General features: G+C 43.2%; 2 protein-coding genes across 3 annotated transcripts; one reads left to right on the forward strand and one right to left on the reverse strand.

Moving 5' to 3' along the window:
* The first annotated feature begins 3,486 nt into the window (after nt 1–3,486).
* Nucleotides 3,487–13,609, forward strand: LOC121552521 (sodium/bile acid cotransporter). Its single transcript, XM_041865476.2, has 7 exons — nt 3,487–3,507; nt 3,695–3,781; nt 4,805–4,917; nt 8,986–9,190; nt 11,682–11,866; nt 12,017–12,219; nt 12,631–13,609. Exons 1-7 carry the CDS (start codon nt 3,487–3,489, stop codon nt 12,696–12,698), a joined length of 882 nt encoding a protein of 293 aa, XP_041721410.1. The 3' UTR covers nt 12,699–13,609.
* Nucleotides 13,151–25,386, reverse strand: LOC121552576 (serine/arginine-rich splicing factor 5). Of its 2 annotated transcripts, XM_041865531.2 has the most exons (9): nt 25,284–25,386; nt 24,629–24,774; nt 20,545–20,615; nt 20,274–20,393; nt 19,905–19,934; nt 18,803–18,875; nt 16,082–16,155; nt 15,843–15,950; nt 13,151–14,448 (listed from the first exon to the last, which is right to left on the reverse strand). In XM_041865531.2, the coding sequence occupies exons 2-9, from the start codon at nt 24,752–24,754 to the stop codon at nt 14,106–14,108; spliced, it is 945 nt and encodes a 314-aa protein (XP_041721465.2). In that variant the 5' UTR covers nt 24,755–24,774; nt 25,284–25,386; the 3' UTR covers nt 13,151–14,105. The 2 variants fall into 2 exon arrangements, with proteins under 2 accessions (XP_041721465.2, XP_041721466.2); XM_041865532.2 differs by lacking the exon at nt 19,905–19,934.
* Between the last annotated feature and the right edge of the window lie 608 nt (nt 25,387–25,994).

The following is a 25,994-nucleotide window of genomic DNA, read 5'->3' on the forward strand; positions in this document are numbered from 1 at the left end:
CACACACACACACACACACACACACACACACACACACACACACACACCTGACTGGCACTGGGCCCACCCCAATAATGTGAGAAAGGATCTGATATCCAGTGCAGGAGGGAGACAGCAGAGATAAGAGGAACAGGTGAGGGGAGGAGAACATAATAATAAGGATCTGATATCCAGTGCAGGAGGGAGACAGCAGAGATAAGAGGAACAGGTGAGGGGAGGAGAACATAATAATAAGGATCTGATATCCAGTGCAGGAGGGAGACAGCAGAGATAAGAGGAACAGGTGAGGGGAGGAGAACATAATAATAATCCTGGTCCAGAAGACTGCTTCACAGACAGATATTTACCACTCTCACTCTGGCAATAATTAGCCACATTTGAACATGGATACACTTTTAAAGGCTGTGGTCGCACAGAACGACTTCATTTCACAACACAGAGAGACCACAGAGAGGAAAGACCACAGAAGGAATATCCACCTACTCCTAGAAGGTAAGACAATACCCTAAATATGATATTGATTGTTATAAAGTTGTATTAGAATATTTAGTAGGACTTAGTTAGACTCAGTTAGACTCATAATTTCACTCCATTTTCAGAGGAGAAATATAGTGTAGTTTGAAATGTGTGGTATCATGCTGCTGTATGCTGTTCACACTAGAGATTGGCACTGTAAAGAGGCCTACTGTAGAGGCCCACTGTGAAGAAGCCCACTGTAAAGAGGCTTACTGTAAAGAGGCCCACTGTAAAGAGGCCCACTGTGAAGTGGCCCACTGTAAAGAGACCAACTGTAGAGGCCCACAGTGAAGAGGCCCAATGTAAAGAGGCCCACTGTGAAGAGGCCCACTGTAAAGAGCCCATATGTGACAGTGTCCTATTCTCTCCTTAGAATTGCACACCTAGAACACAGCTAAAATGAGGTTTGATATCTGTAGGGATGACAATATACCATGCATTCAAAAGAAGATCGCTCCTGCCAACTGCTCCCTTGTAAAGTTTCATTCTAAAGCTTCCAAGAGCTTCTTCCTTTAACCGTTGAATAATTGTTAACACTCGAACACTCCTGCACAAGACTTTGGCACAAGTTGTGCGTGTGCATCCCTTTAAAATGTCCCATAGTATTAAAATGGCAATTCTAAGAGTTTGCATGAATAAGAATGAATGCAAACTCTTATTGACTGCTAGTAATAGAGGTAGGAGAGTTGTTCTAGGTAGTTATTGTGTGTTTAATCAGTCTCTCTCTCTCTCTCTCTCTCTCTCTCTCTCTCTCTCTCTCTCTCTCTCTCTCTCTCTCTCTCTCTCTCTCTCTCTCTCTCTCTCTCTCTCTCTCTCTCTCTCTCTCTCTCTCTCTCTCTCTCTCTCTCTCTCTCTCAATTCAATTTCAATTTCAATTCAATTTAAGGGCTTTATTGGCATGGGAAACGTGTGTTAACATTGCCAAAGCAAGTGAAGTAGATAGTAAACAAAAGTGAAATAAACAATAAATATTAACAGTAAACATTACACTCAGAAGTTTCAAAAGAATAAAGACATTTCAAATGTCATATTATGTATATATACAGTGTTGTAACAATGTGCAAATAGTTAAAGTACAAATGGGAAAATAAATAAACATAAATATGGGTTGTATTTACAATGGTGTTTGTTCTTCACTGGTTGCCCTTTTCTTGTGGCAACAGGTCACAAATATTGCAGCTGTGATGGCACACTGTGGTTTTTCACCCAGTAGATAAGGGAGTTTATCAAAATTGGGTTTGTTTTCGAATTCTTTGTGGATCGCTGTAATCTGAGGGAAATATGTGTCTCTAATATGGTCATACATTTGGCAGGAGGTTAGGAAGTGCAGCTCAGTTTCCACCTCATTTTGTGGGCAGTGTGCACATAGCCTGTCTTCTCTTGAGAGCCAGGTCTGCCTACGGCAGCCTTTCTCAATAGCAAGGCTATGCTCACTGAGTCTGTACATAGTCAAAGCTTTCCCTTAAGTTTGGTCAGTCACAGTGGTCAGGTATTCTGCCACTGTGTACTCTCTGTTTAGGGCCAAATAGCATTCTAGTTTGCTCTGTTTTTTTGTTTGTTCTTTCCAATGTGTCAAGTAATTCTCTTTTGTTTTCTCATGATTTGGTTGGGTCTAATTGTGTTGTTGTTGTTGTTGTTGTTGTTGTCCTGGGGCTGTGTGGGGTCTGTTTGTGTTTGTGAACAGAGGCCCAGGACAAGCTTACTTAGGGGACTCTTCTCCAAGTTCATCTCTCTGTAGGTGATGGCTTTGTTATGGAAGGTTTGGGAATCGCTTCCTTTTTAAGTGGTTATAGAATTTAACTGCTCTTTTCTGGATTTTGATAATTAGCGGGTATTGGCCTAATTCTGTCTCTGCATGCATTATTTGGTGTTTTACGTTGTACACGGAGGATGTTTTTGCAGAATTCTGCATGCAGAGTCTCAATTTGGTGTTTGTCCCATTTTGTGAATTCTTGGTTGGTGAGTGGACTCCAGACCTCAGAACCATAAAGGGCAATGGGTTCTATAACTGATTCAAGTATTTTTAGCCAGATCCTAATTGGTATGTCAAATTGTATGTTCCTTTTGATGGCATAGAAGGCCCTTCTTGCCTTGTCTCTCAGATCGTTCACAGCTTTGTGGAAGTTTCCTGTGGCGCTGATGTTTAGGCCGAGGTATGTATAGTTTTTGTGTGCTCTAGGGCAACGGTGTCTAGATGGAATTTGTATTTGTGGTCCTGGCAACTGGACCTTTTTGGAACACCATTATTTTTGTCTTACTGAGATTTACTGTCAGGGCCCAGGTCTGACAGAATCTGTGCAGAAGATCTAGGTGCTGCTGTAGGCCCTCCTTGGTTGGTGACAGAAGCACCAGATCATCAGCAAACAGAAGACATTTGACTTCAGATTCTAGTAGGGTGAGGCCGGGTGCTGCAGACTGTTCTAGTGCCCTCGCCAATTCGTTGATATATATGTTGAAGATGGTGGGGCTTAAACTGCATCCCTGTCTCACCCCACGGCCCTGTGGAAAGAAATGTGTGTGTTTTTTGCCAATTTTAACCGCACACTTGTTGTTTGTGTACATGGATTTTATAATGTCGTATGTTTTTTTCTCTCTCTCTCTCTCTCTCTCTCTCTCTCTCTCTCTCTCTCTCTCTCTCTCTCTCTCTCTCTCTCTCTCTCTCTCTCTCTCTCTCTCTCTCTCTCTCTCTCTCTCTCTCTCTCTCTCTCTCTCTCTCTCTCTTTTTTTTTTTTTTTTTTTTTTTTCTTTTTTTTTTTTTTTTTCAGGCTCCCACCAGAGACAATATAAATGGAAGACACCATTGACACCGCCATGGGGGTGTTCTCTGATCAGTACCTGTCGTCCAATGACAGTTTACTGTTCAACATCACTCCAACCCATTTCCCCTCCCTGTCACCGATAATAGACCAGACCATCAGCATCACCACCATAGTCATCCTCTTCATCACCATGGTTTCACTGGGCTGTACCATGGAGGTGTCCAAGATCAAGGTCATGATGATGCTCATCTCTAGTTTGGTTCTCTAGTTTCCGGTTGTTTCAGACTTTTTGGGGTTATTTTCATCAATTTATGTGATGTTTATTATTTGTGATTAAAGCAGTTTTAGGGTTTGTGAAATGTTTACAAATTAAATATCCTATTCATAACATGAATATTGTTATTATTCTATTTCTAAAGGCCCACATCCTGAAACCTAAAGGAATAGCCATTGCAGTGGTGGCCCAGTTTGGAGTAATGCCCCTCACTGCCTTCTTATTGGCTAAGGTTAGTATCTCTCATTGGCTAAGGTTAGTATCTCTCATTGGCTAAGGTTAGTATCTCTCATTGGCTAAGGTTAGTATCTCTCATTGGCTAAGGTTAGTATCTCTCATTGGCTAAGGTTAGTGTCACGAGAATGTGTATCTCTGGGCAGCCTGTGACTTTCCACTGTATAGCTTTCAGCAGTTTCTAAGTCCCCCCTTACTATGGTATGTTGGCCTCCAACAGTTTCTACCCAGATTCCCTGTTAGTGGTTTTATTTTCATATAACTCTAATACAGTTAACACATTTATACCGTATTCGGGGTGAAATCCTTTAGTCATTACCTTAAAAATACAAATTAATCTATCAGTTAGTATTTCTCATTGGCTAAGGTTAGTATTTCTCATTGGCTAAGGTTAGCATTTCTCATTGGCTAAGGTTAGCATTTCTCATTGGCTAAGGTTAGCATTTCTCATTGGCTAAGGTTAGCATTTCTCATTGGCTAAGGTTAGTATCTCTCATTGGCTAAGGTTAGCATTTCTCATTGGCTAAGGTTAGCATTTCTCATTGGCTAAGGTTAGTATTTCTCATTGGCTAAGGTTAGTATTTCTCATTGGCTAAGGTTAGTATTTTCATAGCTGTTTTGGCATTGTTGTCTTGGCATTCTACAGTCTGGTTCCCATGTCTTCAGGAATGGCTGGACAGGACCATGCTAAGCTGTTCAGTGTAGCCTCTGATGTGTGTCCTGTCCTGTGTCTTCAGATGTTACAGCTGAGGCCGGTGGAGGCTGTAGTGGTGCTGATCTGTGTTACAGCTGAGACCAGTAGATGCTGTAGTGGTGTTGATCTGTGTTACAGCTGAAGCCAGTATAGGCTGTAGTGGTGTTGATCTGTGTTACAGCTGGGGCCAGTAGATGCTGTAGTGGTGTTGATCTGTGTTACAGCTGAGGCCAGTAGAGGCTGTAGTGGTGCTGATCTGTGTTACAGCTGAGGCCAGTAGATGCTGTAGTGGTGCTGATCTGTGGATTCATGTGTGTGGTTCTATAGGTGTTACAGCTGGGGCCGGTGGAGGCTGTCGTGGTGCTGATCTGTGGATGCTGTCCAGGGGGAAGCCTCTCCAATATACTGGCCCTGGCTCTGAAGGGAGACATGAACCTAAGGTAGATACACACAACTCTACGTTCATCTATTATAGAATGTGTAAAATAAGCTCGAGATGAATCATCTTGTTTCCAAGTGGGTCTCGAGACAGTGCTTCTCTAATCGTTATGTAGATTTCCTAGTGTCAAATAAAGGGGTTAATGACCTGTTGGCTAAACCTAAGTGGTGGGATGGATGGCGTGTCTGTCTGGGGGAATGTACTATTAATATGATAATAGTTTTATGATCAGGTCAATGGTATGCAGGTCATTCAACTCTGTGGTACTAATGGGGATAGATACAGTATGAACTCACTAACTGTATGTCGCTCTGGATAAGAGCGTCTGCTAAATAACTCAAATGTAAAAATGTAATACAGTGTGTACATTTATCGGTTAGTAAAATGCAGTATTATCATTGAGGCTGCTGAATGGAGGGGGTGGGTGTGGGGGATGACTAGATGCACGTGTGAAGTGCTTTGTCAATGCAATGGCATTCACCTTATTATTAGCTAAGACTTGACTGACCTTGATGTACTAGTGTTCTAGTGTGTACTGTTATCCCCCAGTATGAAAAATAAATAAATAAATACATGTATGCACTCATTAACAACCAACCACACCCTATCCTGTCCTGACTTATTGCTCAGACCTACATGAGTGGCTTGGTATTCACCCTGTTCTCAGACCTGTATGAGTGGCTTGGTATTCACCCTGTTCTCAGACCTGTATGAGTGGCTTGGTATTCACCCTGTTCTCAGACCTGTATGAGTGGCTTGGTAATCACCCTGTTCTCAGACCTACATGAGTGGCTTGGTATTCACCCTGTTCTCAGACCTGTATGAGTGGCTTGGTATTCACCCTGTTCTCAGACCTGTATGAGTGGCTTGGTATTCACCCTGTTCTCAGACCTGTATGAGTGGCTTGGTAATCACCCTGTTCTCAGACCTACATGAGTGGCTTGGTATTCACCCCTGTTCTCAGACCTGTATGAGTGGCTTGGTATTCACCCTGTTCTCAGACCTGTGTGAGTGGCTTGGTATTCACCCTGTTCTCAGACCTGTATGAGTGGCTTGGTAATCACCCTGTTCTCAGACCTACATGAGTGGCTTGGTATTCACCCTGTTCTCAGACCTGTATGAGTGGCTTGGTAATCACCCTGTTCTCAGACCTGTATGAGTGGCTTGGTAATCACCCTGTTCTCAGACCTACATGAGTGGCTTGGTAATCACCCTGTTCTCAGACCTGTATGAGTGGCTTGGTAATCACCCTGTTCTCAGACCTACATGAGTGCCTTGGTAATCACCCTGTTCTCAGACCTACATGAGTGGCTTGGTAATCACCCTGTTCTCAGACCTGTATGAGTGGCTTGGTAATCACCCTGTTCTCAGACCTGTATGAGTGGCTTGGTAATCACCCTGTTCTCAGACCTGTATGAGTGGCTTGGTAATCACCCTGTTCTCAGACCTACATGAGTGGCTTGGTAATCACCCTGTTCTCAGACCTACATGAGTGGCTTGGTAATCACCCTGTTCTCAGACCTACATGAGTGCCTTGGTAATCACCCTGTTCTCAGACCTACATGAGTGGCTTGGTAATCACCCTGTTCTCAGACCTGTATGAGTGGCTTGGTAATCACCCTGTTCTCAGACCTGTATGAGTGGCTTGGTAATCACCCTGTTCTCAGACCTGTAATGAGTGGCTTGGTAATCACCCTGTTCTCAGACCTACATGAGTGGCTTGGTAATCACCCTGTTCTCAGACCTACATGAGTGGCTTGGTAATCACCCTGTTCTCAGACCTACATGAGTGGCTTGGTAATCACCCTGTTCTCAGACCTGTATGAGTGGCTTGGTAATCACCCTGTTCTCAGACCTGTATGAGTGGCTTGGTAATCACCCTGTTCTCAGACCTACATGAGTGGCTTGGTATTCACCCTGTTCTCAGACCTGTATGAGTGGCTTGGTAATCACCCTGTTCTCAGACCTGTATGAGTGGCTTGGTAATCACTCCTGTTCTCAGACCTACATGAGTGGCTTGGTAATCACCCTGTTCTCAGACCTACATGAGTGGCTTGGTAATCACCCTGTTCTCAGACCTACATGAGTGCCTTGGTAATCACCCTGTTCTCAGACCTACATGAGTGGCTTGGTAATCACCCTGTTCTCAGACCTGTATGAGTGGCTTGGTAATCACCCTGTTCTCAGACCTGTATGAGTGGCTTGGTAATCACCCTGTTCTCAGACCTGTATGAGTGGCTTGGTAATCACCCTGTTCTCAGACCTACATGAGTGGCTTGGTAATCACCCTGTTCTCAGACCTACATGAGTGGCTTGGTAATCACCCTGTTCTCAGACCTACATGAGTGGCTTGGTAATCACCCTGTTCTCAGACCTACATGAGTGCCTTGGTAATCACCCTGTTCTCAGACCTGTATGAGTGGCTTGGTAATCACCCTGTTCTCAGACCTACATGAGTGCCTTGGTAATCACCCTGTTCTCAGACCTGTATGAGTGGCTTGGTAATCACCCTGTTCTCAGACCTGTATGAGTGGCTTGGTAATCACCCTGTTCTCAGACCTACATGAGTGGCTTGGTAATCACCCTGTTCTCAGACCTACATGAGTGGCTTGGGTAATCACCCTGTTCTCAGACCTACATGAGTGGCTTGGTAATCACCCTGTTCTCAGACCTACATGAGTGCCTTGGTAATCACCCTGTTCTCAGACCTGTATGAGTGGCTTGGTAATCACCCTGTTCTCAGACCTGTATGAGTGGCTTGGTAATCACCCTGTTCTCAGACCTACATGAGTGGCTTGGTAATCACCCTGTTCTCAGACCTACATGAGTGGCTTGGTAATCACCCTGTTCTCAGACCTACATGAGTGGCTTGGTAATCACCCTGTTCTCAGACCTACATGAGTGGCTTGGTAATCACCCTGTTCTCAGACCTACATGAGTGGCTTGGTAATCACCCTGTTCTCAGACCTACATGAGTGGCTTGGTAATCACCCCATTAGTACAGAGTTGAATGACCTTGCTTACACCAACCCAGATCATAAAACTGTTATCATATTAATAAATATCACCATCAGACACACCACAGGCATCCCACGTTTTAGTTTAACCGGCACGTCACTAACCCTTCTCTTTGACACTTACAACTCGATCCAATACCATAACATAATTATCATAGATATTAATCAATATCTTCAGACTCCCCATTCCACGTTTTATGCTGCTTTCAAACCGCCCAGTCAGTCATTCACTCCTTTAGTTTCACACTGTATCTGGGTTACCGCCATAAAGATGAAGCAACATCCAACAGGTTGATTGATGAAGCATGTACTTTGTGGTGTTACACATGCAATGCATTCTTTCTCTATCAAACCCTATATGTCTTATCTGACACCGAGTACTCTCTCTGACGTTCTCAAGGACTGTTCTTGCACCATTATTAGTGGTGCTACCGGTAATTATTTAACTCATACCTAGTAGTTATGTAACCTTAACTAGCAGTTATTTAACCCTAACTAGCACATTTATTTAACCCTAACTAGCAGTTATTTAGTCCTAACTTGCAGTTCTTTAACCCTAACTAGCACAGTTATTTAACCCTAACTAGTAGTCATTTAACCATAATTAGCAGTCATTTAACCATAACTAGCAGTTATTTAACCCTAACTAGCACTGTAAGGCTGGCTCAGAGAGATCCAGGTTTTAGATATTATGTTTGTATTACAGCTTCATCACCACTTAGCTACAGAAAAAGGCAAACTAGATTGGCACCACTAAAGAGATTACTGACCCTGTTGTTCCATGGTCACTCATTATGTAATAATGAGTATAGTTCCTGATACCCTAAAAGCATGTTAGCCAGGTCAGGCCGGTCTCACGTTTAAAGAAGTCTCTTTCAGTCAGTCTTGCTAGGTATAATATAAATACCCACATATGTAACCTCTCCATCTCTCCATCTCTCTCCATCTCTCTCCATCTCTCTCCATCTCTCTCTCTCTCTCTCTCTCTCTCTCTCTCTCTCTCTCTCTCTCTCTCTCTCTCTCTCTCTCTCTCTCTCCTCTCTCTCTCCCAGTATTGTGATGACTACCTGCTCTACAGTTCTAGCCCTGGGTATGATGCCACTGCTCCTCTACCTGTACTGCCAGGGCTTCTCCAACCTGGAGAGTGCTGTTCCCTACGCTGGAATTACTCTGGCCCTGGTCATGACTCTGTTCCCCTGCAGCATCGGAATCCTCATCAACTACTACAGGCCGCAGTACTCCAAGACTATTACTAAGGTAGAGTCCAGTACACAGTACTCCAAGACTATTACTAAGGTAGAGTCCAGTACACAGTACTCCAAGACCATTACTAAGGTAGAGTCCAGTACACAGTACTCCAAGACTATTACTAAGGTAGAGTCCAGTACACAGTACTCCAAGACCATTACTAAGGTAGAGTCCAATACACAGTACTCCAAGACTATTACTAAGGTAGAGTCCAGTACACAGTACTCCAAGACTATTACTAAGGTAGAGTCCAGTACACAGTACTCCAAGACTATTACTAAGGTAGAGTCCAGTACACAGTACTCCAAGACCATTACTAAGGTAGAGTCCAGTACACAGTACTCAAAGACTATTACTCAGGTAGAGTCCAGTACACAGTACTCCAAGACAATTACTAAGGTAGAGTCCAGTACACAGTACTCCAAGACTATTACTAAGGTAGAGTCCAGTACACAGTACTCCAAGACCATTACTAAGGTAGAGTCCAGTACACAGTACTCCAAGACTATTACTAAGGTAGAGTCCAGTACACAGTACTCCAAGACCATTACTAAGGTAGAGTCCAGTACACAGTACTCCAAGACTATTACTAAGGTAGAGTCCAGTACACAGTACTCCAAGACTATTACTAAGGTAGAGTCCAGTACACAGTACTCCAAGACTATTACTAAGGTAGAGTCCAGTACACAGTACTCCAAGACCATTACTAAGGTAGAGTCCAGTACACAGTACTCCAAGACCATTACTAAGGTAGAGTCCAGTACACAGTACTCCAATACTATTACTAAGGTAGAGTCCAGTACACAGTACTCCAAGACTATTACTCAGGTAGAGTCCAGTACACAGTACTCCAAGACTATTACTAAGGTAGAGTCCAGTACACAGTACTCCAAGACTATTACTAAGGTAGAGTCCAGTACACAGTACTCCAAGACCATTACTAAGGTAGAGTCCAGTACACAGGACTCCAAGACTATTACTAAGGTAGAGTCCAGTACACAGTACTCCAAGACTATTACTCAGGTAGAGTCCAGTACACAGTACTCCAAGACCATTACTAAGGTAGAGTCCAGTACACAGTACTTCAAGACCATTACTAAGGTAAAGTACTGCACAGTACAAAGTACTACAGACCATCACTAAGGTGGAGTACAGTACAATACAGTACTACAGACCATCACTAAGGTGGAGTACAGTACAGTACTACAGACCATCACTAAGGTGGAGTACAGTACAGTACTACAGACCATCACTAAGGCGGAGTACAATACAATACAGTACTACAAACCATCACTAAGGTGGAGTACAGTACAGTACACAGTACTACAGACCATCACTAAGGTGGAGTACAGTACTACAGACCATCACTAAGGTAGAGTACAGTACAGTACTACAGACCATCACTAAGGTGGAGTACAGTACAATACAGTACTACAGACCATCACTAAGGCGGAGTACAATACAATACAGTACTACAAACCATCACTAAGGTGGAGTACAGTACAGTACACAGTACTACAGACCATCACTAAGGTAGAGTACAGTACTATAGACCATCACTAAGGTGGAGTACAGTACAATACAGTACTACAGACCATCACTAAGGTAGAGTACAGTACAGTACTACAGACAATCACTAAGGTGGAGTACAGTACAATACAGTACTACAGACCATCACTAAGGTAGAGTACAGTACAGTACTACAGACCATCACTAAGGTAGAGTACAGTACAATACAGTACTACAGACCATCACTAAGGTAGAGTACAGTACAATACAGTACTACAGACCATCACTAAGGTAGAGTACAGTACAGTACTACAGACCATCACTAAGGTAGAGTACAGTACAGTACTACAGATAATCACTAAGGTGGAGTACAGTACTACAGACCATCACTAAGGTAGAGTACAATACAGTACTACAGACCATCACTAAGGTGGAGTACAGTACTACAGACCATCACTAAGGTGGAGTACAGTACTACAGACCATCACTAAGGTAGAGTACAGTACAGTACTACAGACCATCACTAAGGTAGAGTACAATACAGTACTACAGATAATCACTAAGGTGGAGTACAGTACTACAGATAATCACTAAGGTGGAGTACAGTACTACAGACCATCACTAAGGTAGAGTACAGTACAGTACTACAGACCATCACTAAGGTGGAGTACAGTACTACAGACCATCACTAAGGTAGAGTACAGTACAGTACTACAGACCATCACTAAGGTAGAGTACAGTACTACAGACCATCACTAAGGTAGAGTACAGTACCCAGTATACTACAGTGCTCCAAGTCCAAGACCATCATTATGGCATGGAGCATACAGGTCATTCAATCAAGACCTGGGTCAAATAGCCAAGTCAAACTGCGCTTAACTCTGAGTAATCCCAAAAGTGCACATTTCAAGCTAAATCAAGTGCACCCCAAAGGACAATTTCAGTAGAGTATATAAAAGTATTATTCTCCTATTCTTTTCCCTCTCTCCAGGTTGGTCTGTCCCTTCTGTTGATGTCCATGGTAGTGATTGGCCTGTTGGTCAGCATGACCGTAGGAGGGATGGATTTGATGCTGACCGTCCTGTCCCCCCCACTCATAGCCACCGCTGCCCTCATGCCCCTCATTGGCTACACCTTCGGATACGTCCTCTCATACCTCTTCAAACTAAACGGATCGTAAGTCATGGTGACGATAGTGTTAAGGATGATGGTTTTTCTTTAGTAAAACATTTCTTGATTTAGAGAAAATACATATACATTCCAGCTGGAACTCCATGGTCAATCAATCTGTTCAAGTTTCCTTATTTGGACTTCCTGTTCCTCAAGGGGGCGGAGGACCATCGCTATGGAGACAGGCTGCCAGAACATCCAGCTGTGTTCCACCATTCTGAAGGTGGCATTCCCTCCCGATGTGATTGGTCCACTCTACCTGTTCCCTATGATCTACATAGTGTGTCAGGTGGGAGAGGCCTTCCTGCTCATCGCCCTCTTCAGGGTTCACCAGAGGTTCTTTAAAACACCAAAGAAAGGTAGGCTCGACTGACCCCCGTCCGTGAGTGATATACAGTTACAAGCACCTAGTCAGACCTGGACATCAGGTCACTTGTGATGACACAGAGGTTTTCACCTCAACTAGGAGACAGAGCCCGTATTCATAAAGCATCTCCGAATAAGAGCGCTGATCTGGGACAAGGTTACCCGTGTCCATTAAATCTTATTCATTCTTTTGCAAAAGACCAAACTGATCCGAGATCAGCACTCCTACTCATTCGCTTTATGAATACAGGCCCATTCTCCCAATCAAACTTAAAACCTACATTAGTTGTGTCATCACAAAGACCGGAGGACCCAGTTCAATCTTAGCTGTCCAGGTTGCTGTCATTTTGTCAGATGACAGCTAGCCCCAACTGTCCTCCTCTCGCTCTCTCCCCGTCCCACAGAGCAGCAGGTGTTCAAGGCCATGGATAAACAGCCAGAGGAGATGAAGCTCAGTGACGTGGCCGTCTAAACGGCTGATCTGATGGAATTCAGATTCACATCAGCGCAGTCTAAAATGGACCCTGGTGATGTCATCCAAGGCATCAGGCTCATCTACCAGGAACTCTTACAAAATGTGGACTTAAAAAACACCCAGTACCCTGCACTTACAATGATGCATGGCAGCAGGCGTTTTGAAGGTGGATTGATTGTGCCAAGTGACTACACTGTATAAGTGTAGCAGTGTGTGTGTGGTATGACGTGTGTAATTAACCGAAAAGATAAACCTATGTACCGTTGGAACTACACGAGTACTTCTGATCAAAGACATGGTAGTGTCAATGTGTGGACAAGCTATAGAAAACATTGTAAAATAGTAGTGTGACATTTTATTACTAAATATTGTTTTAAGTTCAATTACTAAGAACATTAACAGTGGCACAATTTTGTTGAAGTTTAACTTCTCAAGTTGACATACACAAATTGTATTTTAATGCTTTATTTAAAACTGTTTATTGGTAATTTGCTTTGGGACTTGTTCTTTTTCCATGGAAATACAAATAACCTTCATATCAAACACTGAAAAAAAAAAAAAAAAAATCATACTTCATGCTTTAGCGTACAAAATGTTTTATTTTCCAAACTATTGTCCAGGTGTTAAAACCTCTTCACAATAAGTTGTAAAAGGGAAATGTATAGAATGCTATATAGAAACTAAAAGTACAGAGATATCACTCCATTTAAACATTCAATAGAAATTGGTTAAAATAAAAACACAGCATGTACAACAATGTTTTCACAAGGTGTCTTCACTGAGGATAAAACATCTTCACTGCCCGTCACAAAGTCTGACACACCAAAAAAAAGATGGCATCCTATTAAAAAATAATCATCACAGCATAAAACAAAACAATTCCCCAAACGGTTACCTTACGCCACCCCTACACTGAGATGAGAATGGTACGACCCAAAACCTTACCCAATCACATTCATTACCATCATGCAACAGGACTTGAATTCTCAACTGTTCATGATATCAGAGCTGCCAACCAACAGCGGGCAGAGGGGAATCAAATCATACATGAGCTTTGAATTACAAAAACAAAAAAAACATTCCAAGTAAAAAATACTGACCGAAACAAAACCAAGGTTTCAGAATAAATGCTCAAACTGAAACCGTCATTGTGTTCAGAGTGTGATGCTTTTACCGAGGACACCCACCATGCTGCAGTAGGTCAAAGGTCAGCCATGTCAGAAGAGGGGGCAGGAGGTAGGAAACCGAGGGAAAACACAGAGATAGCAGGCCCTGTAGTCTTACTAAAACAGTGTGTGTGTTCACGTTTGTCTTAATGGGAGTGTATTCATGTACTGTGTATGTGTGTGAGCGTTAGCTATGCGTGTGTTCATGTCAAAATGAGTGTATTCCTGTTCTCAATACTCAGTGGCGGCTGTCCGTGGACAGGGAACGAGAGCCACGAGACCTAGACCGAGACCTGGAAGGTGCACGCTGTGCAGGGGGAGGGGAGTGTGGAGAGGCAGACTTGCTTGGCTTGGAGGGCCGTTTGGAGGTCTCCTTAGCCCTGGGTGGTGGGGAGGCGGGGGCAGCACCACCTCCTGCGCCTCCACGGGGGGCTGGGGAGCCGCTGTGGGACCGAGAGCGAGAGTAGTTCCTCTTGGGGGAGTGGGACCTGGAACGACGGGGTGTCCTGGAGCGGGACGGGGAACGGTTACGAGAACGGGAACGAGAGGAGCTCTCTGAGCGGGAACGACTCCTGGAACCCCTGGAGAAGAGGGAGGAGGAAAGACCCATTTTAATTCTATCACTTTTTGACCACACCCCTTTTGATTCGAACTGGAACTTTCCATTCATACCCAAGTGGTCAGAAAGTTAAGTTTTGGACCTGAATGCCAAAAACATTGAAGAGATAAAAGATCCTCAAAGTTGACCCATTTTGCATACCATACCTTCATCACTGTTAAATAAATCAGTTGAGAATTATTTTAAAAGCTTACAAACAGTTTTAAAACAATTGTATAATTTCTGGGGGAAAAGTTTACAAAATGCCCCCCCTTTAACATGAATCTAAAGACACGTGACCCCCCTCATATTCGCATATGTTGTAGCTTAGACCCTATTTTACACTCTAAGGTTGTTGTGCCGCCATCGGTTGAGACATGCTCTTGAATACAGGGTGGGTGTCATGTTATGGCTGATAAATGTACTAAAATGGAATACAATTTAAAATGTCAACTTTCAAAAATGGTACCACAAAGATGGTTGGAGGTCCACAGAGAGAGAATGTTGACTCGAACGGGAATATCCGTTTAAAAAAATTATACTGTCAATCCTCCACAGGAAACCTATTGCATGACCATTTAAGTTGACATTCGACGGTGGGTGAACCGGCGGTCATCGTTGTGGTAGTAATTAGAAGATACAATTTCAATTCCATAGAAATGTAAAACCAGCTAAATTGAAGTCATCTGAAGGGATAGGTTCATTCTATCTCAATGAATGAAATGACACCCATTTTGCATACCATACCTTCATCACTGGAAAATAAATCAGTTGAGAATTATTTTAAAAGCTTACAAACAGTTTTAAAACAATTTTATAATTTCTGGGGGAAAGTTTACATTTTGTGTGTCAACCAATGGCGGCACAACACAAAAACCTAATGTGAAATATAAGCTACAACCTATACGAATAAAAAAAAAAAAGACGTTAATGGTTTAAAAATGACGAAATCATAACAAATATTTTTCTTCAAGAAATCAATCAACTTATATGACAACCCTGTTTAAGCTTTTAAAAACTACATCGAACTCAACCGTTTATCTTTTCCAGTGATGAAGACACGGATGTCTCATGGTAAGGTATGCAAAATGGATCAACTTTGATCACCTTCATCTCTTGAATGTTTTGGCATTCAGGTCCAAAGTCACTTTCTGACCACTTCTTCAAAAACGGGCAAACGTATACAAAGTTTTGATTCAGTCAAAACGGATGACGTCAAAAGTGATTGAATTCAAATGGATTTACCCTAAATAAAACCAAACGGTCAGTTGTCTCTTATCAGGTCACTGAAGCCCTATTCAAATACTCTGATAATGCATCCTTCCCTCAGTTCCCTAGAGGAAACATCTAGAAGGGCTTATCCTCCAGACCACTCACCTCTTCTTAGCTGCCTCAATCAGCTTGATCTTCCTTCCATTGATCTCCTTGCCAGACAGCTTCTCAACTGCGTTTTTCAGATCGCTGTAAGAGGCGAATTCAACCACCCTGAAGACCAACATGACAAAACAAGAGTTCAGTAGGACACAACTGACATGGTGGTTTAAAATGTCCACCGTTATATGGAGGAGGAGTATGGATGTTGAAGAATGGCTGGGGAAATGCATTTTTATTCTTACCCTTCGTTGAGCTTGGGGCGGTGGGCATCGGCAAACGTGACTTCCCCAGCCTGTCTCATGAAATCTTTCAGGTCCTACACAACGACAGGCTAAATTAGGACCGGACCAGGACACAACGCTGTCAAAATAATGCATCATATTTCCCCAAAGAGAGAGAGACGGTTAGATATCATAGAGCAACTACAGAGGCTAACAGATAAAGAGAGGGGTCCAAGAACCTCAGAGAACACGGCAAAATGACTGGCTGTCTGGTCCAGCAACAAAGACATTACGTTACAAAAGTAGCTGTCAGTTAACGGTCAGGTCTGTCTGTGTGCGAAGCGACCAAATTGACAGAACTAGCGGTTCAGAAACTCCACACACTTCCCTAAGAAACTCCTTTGCAGCTAAGCCAAAAGAAGAGCTAGGCAAAATGGCCAAAAAGTATTCAACTGAACAGAGGATACAAAGCCCTACTGTATATCAGTTTAAGGAAATGTGATGAAAGCCTTCCCCGGAAGAACAAATTGCTGTTTACACAGGCAGCCCATTCTGATCTTTTTCCCCCTCCACTAATTGGTATTTTGACCAATCATATCAGCTCTGAAAAAGATCTGATGAGATTGGTCAAAAGACCAAATTAGTGGAAAGAAGATCAGAACGGCGAGCGTTAATCAAGATGGAGGAATTCAGATATGACGTCATTGTTTTAGCACTATCCACTGAGTCTTTAAAACTACGGCACGCAACATGGTTCAATGTGCCTAATAAATCATTTTTTTTCTCTCTAATTTCTGGCATCCTTAAGCTAAAATTGGGATCATGTACACTGCTAATGAATATAGAAAAAAAAAGTTACGGCGAGCAATGTACAATACGGAGAACTTAACAAAACAAGGAGTTTGTGGTAAGTGCATGTGGGCCGCAATCTTTACGCACCTCCACTAGAGAGAAATAGTAATTGCGTCTTTTTGTAGGCACTAACTACGTCATGGTTAGTTGGACAAAGCCTACGGGGAAATTAACAGCGTTTTTTTAAGCATTTATTTAAATAGCAAAAAGCTTCATAATTCATAAAAAAGGTAATGTTAACTGACTACTATTATCTCAATAGAACAAAACGTATATGATCTCTTAAGCTTGTGTTAACCTCAGACCTTATCTTTCGGCATTTATTCCAAAACCCCATTCTTTCTCCATAGGGATGGCTATACTATGATAATCTTCATCAGCTAACGTCACTTTGTGAAATTTGAAGCATTTATGTACATAAAAAAGGTAATGTTAACTGACTGCAATTATCTCAAAGAAAACGTACAAGCGGTAACGCATTTTGGGGTTTCTAGGTCGAGCTCCATTGGGCTGCCTGTGTAAACACAAATGTTATTGGATCTGTAAAATGGAGGAAGCTAAAGTCAAATAGACCTGAAAAAAATGTCTTTGGATTTTACATTGTCTCAAAAATTATTGGAACCCCGCTCTCTTTAAAACAACTACACAGAATAGTCAATATAAACATAACAGCCTGCATGACCAGCAGATCTTTTTTTGTGTTGAACAGCACTAAGAGCCCTGTTGTCTCTGGCTAGAAAGGAGTTCCCTAACGGCCGGGACGGGAACCCCGTCTCGGGCTCGGCACCCCCCTCAGTCTCAGTACAGTGAGGAAGAGAGGAAACCAATACCTGTGACCCCCTTGGAGCGGGGCCGCAGCAGACTCTCCTAGTTCATCATACCATAACCACCTTGATCGCACCTCGTGATCCAACCTTGACCTCTCGTGACCTCGCTCAGCAGATTTGATCCACCTCTGGGTACCTCTCGCGATGTGAGGACGGAACCACAGCACACAGGGGGGAATGGGGGGGAGATATGGATCGATCGAAGCCTCTCAAATTAACGGACCACCATCGATCAGACAAATACGGTGCCACCATCATGAACACCATCATCGACTCTCTTTCTGCCTCTCTGTGATATCTCTGTCAGCACGGCGCTCCGGCCGTTGAGGCCCCCCACCGGGGGGGAGGGGCAGCCAGCCACGCCAGCGCTTCTAGAGCAGAGCGAGTAGTGGGGACCCGGGGGGTGGGACCTCACCCTCTCATACGACCAGCAGGAGGAGAGGAACCAACTACCAGTGGGCTGACTGGCACACTGGCTGGCACGACATGGCTCAACCCAGAGAGAGGGACCCTGATTGGGTTAACTCCACCATAAGAAGCGCTCTCTTCCATACGACACAACAGTCAGGCTGGCAAATAAAGGGGTGAAGAATTGGTTAAAATTAAAAAACAGACAAATTCGTTGTTTTCTTCCTTTTGTATCTAAAATCAACTGCATTCTTTAGATGCAGCAAATAGCTATGGCTGGCTGTTTTTCCACTGGAAGCTCTCAGGAAAAGGCTGGATATGTATTGAGAGCTCTTGATAGGTTATTAAATACTTTGCAAGGAGCTATTTGGGCCCATCACAACACATTTAGTGCTGTCGATTTTCATATTTATTTGCTCTCAGCCCATGGAATATTACCACATTCACTCCAATAAAACGTAGGTAAAAAAAAGAAAAGAAAAAAGTATGAGTCTTGTATTAGTCTTTACCTGGACTGCACCAGGCAGCTGCCTTGAGATCATTACTAGTGAAGGTATCAGGTATAAAGCAGAGCGTTGTATTTCTCTCTGTCTGATCACTCAGAGCCTGGGGTTACTAACAGGCAGGTAGAGACACGCCCAGGTAAGGAACTCACCTGCCAGCTGACGCGGGATGACAGATTCTCCACGATGAGACGGTTCTCCGTACGCATCGGAGGAGGGTTCCTACTGTGATGGGGGGGAGACAAAAAGAACAGTGAGAATCTTGCAGATGATCTAGAACCCGTGGTTCCCTTACAGTGGGTGAGAACCCATTGGTGGGTCATCGTCACTCGTTTCTTCGTTTTAGCCGAAGGCCGGATTTGACCCTGACTAGTAGCCGAATACTTTTGCTGTGCTGGGAGAGAGAACCTCAGTGTTGATCTACGATCAGTTCCTGTCCATTCATTATAATCTAACATGTTTATCAGATCCTAGATCAACACTCTAACGGAGATGTTATACGTATACAGCACCATGACTGACTAACAATAACAAAATATCTAAGAAATAGTTTAAAGGGGATGAGTGTAAATCCAGCCTAATCTAGGTTGGGATGAGAGCCGTGTCGGCCCCACGGAGCCGAGTTTGCTGGACTCCTAGATTAGGTTGGATTTACACTGCATAACCAAAGAGTATGTGGACAACTGCTTGTCGAATATCGCGTTCCAAATTCAAGGGCATGAATAATGGAGTTGGTCATTTCACGAAGTCCCCTACGAACAGTTATTGTGCGGACGTTGCTTCCAGAGGCAGTTTGGAACTCGGTAGTGAGTGTTTTACGCGCTCCCGTTCTGAGAGCCTGTGTGGCCTACCACTTCGCGGCTGAGCCGTTGTTGCTCCTAGACGTTTCCACTTCACAATAACAGCACTTACAGTTGACCGGGGGCAGCTCTAGCAGGGCGGCATCCTATGACGGTGCCACTTCAAAAGTCACTGAGCTCTTCAGTAAGGCCATTCTACTGCCAATGTTAGTCTACGGAGATTGCATGGCTGTGTGCTCGATTTTATACACCGGTCAGCAACAGGTATGGCTGAAATAGCCAAATCCACTAATTTGAAGGAGTGTCCACATACTTTGTGTGTGTGTGTGTGTGTGTGTGTGTATGTATGTATATATACACATACCACACACACACATATATACATACACATTGCAATTTTCCAAAAGGTGCCTTGTATAGACAGAGTGTTGAATTAACTGTCATTTGAACTTACTCTGCTTGTTGTCCACTTGGTTGGTTGGTCCTTATGGAGATTTGAGACAAAATATCCACAGGAAAGTATTATTAAAACAGACTTTAAAAATGCTGGTACTGCCATTGAGATTTCTATAACCAGGCATATGCATGCACGCAATTATGTTGAGCGCGTGCCTCAGGTGACGAACAAAACCACACACACAAAAAAAAAAACAGTGTTTTGAAGTTGGTTTAATAATACCTTCATGTGCGTATTTTGTCTCAAAAAATGTCCACATATAAAGGGATTGTTCAGATGTCTGGAATCTACATGTTAGCGACGAGTGTGGAAAGTCCACACTGGGGAATTGTAAGACGCTAGCTGATAGTATGAATGTCCACGTACCTCCGACTATCCTGGGAGCCACGGCCATAGCGATCCGGGAAGCGACCTCCACCACCTCCTCTGTCGCCACCACGTCCCCGGCCACCACGCAGGCGCACACGGGCGTGCTCAATGGTCACCCTGAGAGAGAGAGAGAGAGAAGGAAAAAAAAAAATAGGGGGAGAGAACATAGAGGGCTTGAGACAGAACAAAAAGGGCTATGGAAGGCTGTTATAATAGCCATGGTGGTGATGTGTAATGTCCATCATGAACAGAGATACCACCACTCTACCTCTCATTACAGAGCTCCTTGCCGTCCAGTTCATAAACTGCATCCTCCGCATCCCTAGGATCATCAAACTCCTGGAGGAAATAGAACATTAAGATTACTATCCATTCTAGACTTCCTCTGCAACTAGCTAGCGGAGAAGGCCGAGTATGGCATTAGTAATGTAAACACCTTACTATGTTCATCTTTTAAAAATAAAATGTAAAAAAAAAATATTCTGTGTAATCCGCGTAAGCATATGCTGAATAAAACCTGGTTTTCTGAGCAAGCCTTCGAAGTAAACAGCTTAATCAGAGTTACAGCGGTGCATTTGATCTGCGCACGTGCTAGAACGAGCTTCCTCTTGCACGAGTGAAGGGAATTCTGGGGGAAAAAAACTTTACGTATAGGTTGTTTTCAATAAAACGTCACAATACGGTGCAGAGCGTTGGATTTGGCTGCTGGGGGACAAGGAGACCCCCAGCGCCGCTAAAACCATTGACAAGTGCAGTTTAAGGGATTGTTAAATAAAATGTTATAACTATTTGGTTAATATCATAACCTCTTGAAGTGTATTGTCAGAAACACACATTTCTGATTATTCTACATTTAGCTCTAGTAGCGTTACAAAGCAAGTAACTGCATGCTTTTCACGATCAGTAAACATCAAATGATAATGTAATTTCAGATGCATGAGAATAGCCTATCCATTTGTCATGTAGCTAGCTAAGCAAACATGTCATTTAGCTTGCTTCAGAGATTAGGCTTTTGGAACGAGCACGTCCTGGTAAAGTTGTCAGTCGGACTAAATAATAATATGCCATTTAGCAGACGCTTTTATCCAAAGCGACTTAGTCATGCGTGCATACATTTTTGTGTATGGGTGGTCCCGGGGATCGAACCCACTACCTTGGCGTTACAAGCGCCGTGCTCTACCAGCTGAGCTACAGAGGACCACAGGACTACTGTCATCACCACTTTAGATGGCAAGCAAATATAACCATCTAGTTTATCCCCTGAAAGTTAGCTTGTTAACTAGCCACATTGACATGATCTGCTATTGGCTGACACACATGCGCCTGCCCAATGTAGGCACGGCGTATACAGGCTACGTCAGGAAGATGTTATATGGAGACTGTTTGCTAATTGGCAAGACATCTTGCAGATGTATTTAGAATGCCTACAATCTAAATACTACATTGTTTATTCATGGGTGGCGTGTTTCGTCACAATATTTATTTTGAATGTTAGTTTTGGACCGATGCCCGACTGAGCATTCTACTCAACGCATCAATGAGTACTGATGAAGATATCTAAAGTGCATTAGTGGCTTGGAAATACAATGCCTTTCAAAAGGAGGCAAATAAATTAGTAGGAAAACCTTTTGTCATCATTTTGATGATGTCGCCAGATTGACTTTAGATGCAGCATAACGTTAGCTTGATTTTAGCTAGCTAAAGTTAGCATTGCTAGCTATTTTTGACAAACTTTGCTAACCAATGACAACATTGCCATCGGTCTAAAGTGAATTTGACAACATGATAACGCTGGCAAAGTTGTTTCCTACAAAAACATTTGACAACTTCAGCAATGTCATCGTATTTCCACGCACTATAGTGCAATTTTGACTAAACCGTCATCCGTCTCCTTCCAGAATGACTGGGCACCCTTACTGCGCCGCCAGTAGAGGGCGACTTAAATGTTCATAACAACGGCACAACGCGACCGGGTGACGGAGGAGCATCCTATGAATACGTCGGCCAGGCATCAACATTCTATTCTGATTTACATTTAACATTCTGATGTCTCGGCGACGTCTTGCCAATGCTCTCAAAACTACATATTCCATATGCATTTTGATAAAAAAAATCAGTCAAAGACGCGGGTGCTTACAGGGTAGCTAGCCAATTCAACGTGGTCCATCAATCAATGTAGCCTATAATGTCTGTCAGCAACAGTCGTGATCAAACACTTAAAAACAATGTTGAAAAGGGGATATGTTAGCCAACTTCGCTAGGTAGCCCTACGTTGGTTGGAGAAAAAAGTACATTAGGTCTACTTACCACTATGTTAACCGAACTGCACAAAGTTTCTACCGGTAGCTTGCAAAGTAAACATCTGCCAACAGTACATCGGCAAAACCACCCTTCTGCTGATTGACAGGCAGAGCCCACAAAGGATGGGAAATTAACCTAAACCACTCATACTTGTCAGGTATAGTTACCTTTTATATCACTCAAAATATCCAATAAATAGTGGCCAATATTGAGAAATCGTGAAGATACCCTAACTAATCTAAAATAACATGATCAATTGATGTTTACTGATCATGAAAAGCATGCAGTTACTTGCTGTATAATTGATAAGAGCTAAGCGTGCGCACTTGTTTTGCACGGAATAGCCGGAAAGTAGCCTAGTAGTTCTGACTATGCTCTTTAAGAGGATATGATATTAAAACCAAATAGTTAACATTTACTTAACAATTCCTTGAAAACAGCACACTTGTCAGGTGGTCTCAGCAGGCAAATCGAACACTCTGCATCTTATTTTGACGTTTTATTGGTAACGACCTATTCATCTTAGAAATAGTTCACATACAAATTTCACTCAGGCCATCTACTCTTATTTCAGATCACTCTCATCTGCGTGTGCCAGAGCGCAGAATAACTGATGGATTTACGAACGCACAACACCTGTTGAATATGACCGGTGTCAGTAAACGTGGGGAAAAAATAAAAAAAGAACACCCATTAAATTGTTCCCAGCAGCACAGTTAGTCACTAACGCTCTACAGAACATGAAAACAGCCTAACCAGCTTTGCTAGGGCGAATAAAAAAAAATGGTCAGTGAGGTGTTCTCTCATTTGTGTCTAGAAGTAGCTAGCAAGCTAGTCTTCCCTTTAAAAAAAAATATACAGTTTTGAAACTGCAGTCGACTAAGGTATTTCGGACGCAGTAATTGCAGAATAATATTTTTGGTTTTGAACACAGTATTTGCTGCATACTGCACTCCGACTGCAATCTTTTTTCATAAGGGCTGTGCCAGAGCGTATAGTTTGCGCACTAAACGCTCTGAATTTACCCATGACCCACACTGACTGCGATTCCCTCTGGAGTGCGCTCGGAAATTGGCGGCCGGGGTAGTGGTAGCCAGGTGGAAAGCATGGCCAGCCGTAGCAAAATGCTTGTTGAAATTCTCGATTATTGTAGATTTATCGGCGGTGACAGTGTTTCCTAGCCTCAGTGCAGTGGGCAGCTGGGAGGAGGTGCTCTTATTCTCCATGGACTTTACAGTGTCCCAACACTTTTTGACCAGCTCGGAAGCCTTTGCTTTCCTAACTGCTTGTGTATATTGGTTCCCAACTTCCCTGAAAAGTTGCATATCGCGGGGGCTATTCGATGCTAATGCAGTACGCCACAGAATATATCTGAACTCAGAATCGAATTGGCTTCACAAAAATAACACGTTCGCTGTGGTAGAATGTTTATTTTGATCTGCGATTTTCTGCATTTATCAAAGTCCCATCAGGTAGCCGGATTTCAGATGTGCCCATGAAAACAGGATTATTAGGGAAATCGTTCTTGCAAAGCATGTAAACATTTAAATGAACTATTATATTAAAATCGGACTATTCTCAATAACCTTATTGTGTGCATGTACTCATTTGTGTGTGGACTGACCACAAAACGAAAAGCTTGTAAGCGCGTTCACTACACCTCGACAAGAGCCAACTGCCTCCTTACGCTTCGAACACACCGACTGTCATGGTACACCAGAAGTACATTCATTTCCAATGGAGCGTTTGCGCCTTGCCGTTGCAGAGGCAGTGCGTTCTGTGTGGTGCATACGTTGGATTTATCGAATTTATGCGTCAAACTGTATGTGTAAACGAGTTGACAGACATGGTAGCAGAAGGTGAATGTTCAACGCAATGCTGCAAGGCAAACGCAGCGTTCCATTGAAAATGAATGTACTTCTGGTGTGCCATGACGCAGACACAGTCGGTGTGTTCGAAGCGTTAGAACAATGCGGTGTGAAAAGGCCGTGTGCACTGTGTGTATACTGACTTTGTGTGTGTGTATACTGACTTTGTGTGTGTATACTGACCACAAAACCAAAGCCCCTCTTGAGGTCGATGTCTCGGATGCGGCCATATCCTTTGAAGAATCTCTCCACGTCCTTCTCTCTGGCAGACGGGTTCAACCGGCCGACAAAAATGCGACATCCACTCATTCTGGCTGTAGGATGTGTATCTGATAACAAAACAGTAAAGAAAAGAAAAAAACACTTACGTTGACAAATATTCAACAACAAAAAAATAACTATATTGAAGGAATGTTGTTAGAACGTCGTGTCAGGTGGCAGCTAACGTTAGCATATCAGAAATACTTCATGCGCACAACCACATCATTCATTAGCTAACAGCAATTTTTGCTAACGTCGGCTAGCTAGAATTCCATCGTTCACAAATTGCAGAATGTAAAACAGAAGGTCGATACACTATCGAAATAAACAAATATAATATGCCGTGCAATATTGTATACTCATGCCGGAGAGGTTTCAAAACCGAGTATTTATCGTTATCTTAGCTGCGACAGTCATCGTGCACTTTTGGGGGCCTTGTGATTGCGTTTGCAAACGCAAGATAAACACCACAAAGAAGTTAACTAGCTTGTTAACCACATTGTTTCCGACTGCCAATACTAGTGCATTAACATTAGTTACATCCATTTTAATTGTGCAAATCTTCATTTTAACATACCTTTCTGTGTGTTTTCTTCTGAGGGATCGTCTTGCTGCCTGCTGCCTCTTCAAAACACAGCGAGAAAGACACGCACACAAAATGGAGTCTGTTTTCACTCGGCTTTTCAATGACACGGCGCACTAGTACTTTATCTAGCCGCTAGGTGTCACCCAGTCACAAGGTTCAAAATCTACATAAAACAATGGTTGGTGGCGCTCGTCACTCGTCATAGTAGTAGGGGACCCAATATAAAATGGCACGGCGCTTTATGTCCTCAGACTTGATTGTATGTTGATGTACAGGTAAATGCTGCTGTTGCGTTTACAGTTAGTAAGACGAACAGCTAGCCAGTATCATGATACTATATAGGCTGATGTTAGACACAATTTTGCACTCCAATGAGGTGCGGTTGTCCTGGAGTGTCCTTGAGGAGGTCAGAGTGGGGTAGGCTTCAAAGTATCTGTTCTCTACAGGCCTTCCACCCATGTTTACTATGGATCTATCGATCTTTTAGCCTGCTTACTCACTACACATCAATCTTTGGGCCGCTGAATAAAAACCACCGAAGACAGATCGATTCAGGTGTTCTTAAAATGTCTCTGTCGTAGCTGGCCGTGACCGGGAGACCCATGGGGCGGCGCACAATTGGCCCAGCGTCATCCAGGATAGGGGAGGGAATGGCCGGCAGGGATGTAGCTCAGTTGGTTGAGCATGGCGTTTGCAACGCCA

Source organism: Coregonus clupeaformis, chromosome 36 (assembly GCF_020615455.1).
Source record: "Coregonus clupeaformis isolate EN_2021a chromosome 36, ASM2061545v1, whole genome shotgun sequence".
NCBI lineage: Eukaryota > Metazoa > Chordata > Actinopteri > Salmoniformes > Salmonidae > Coregonus > Coregonus clupeaformis.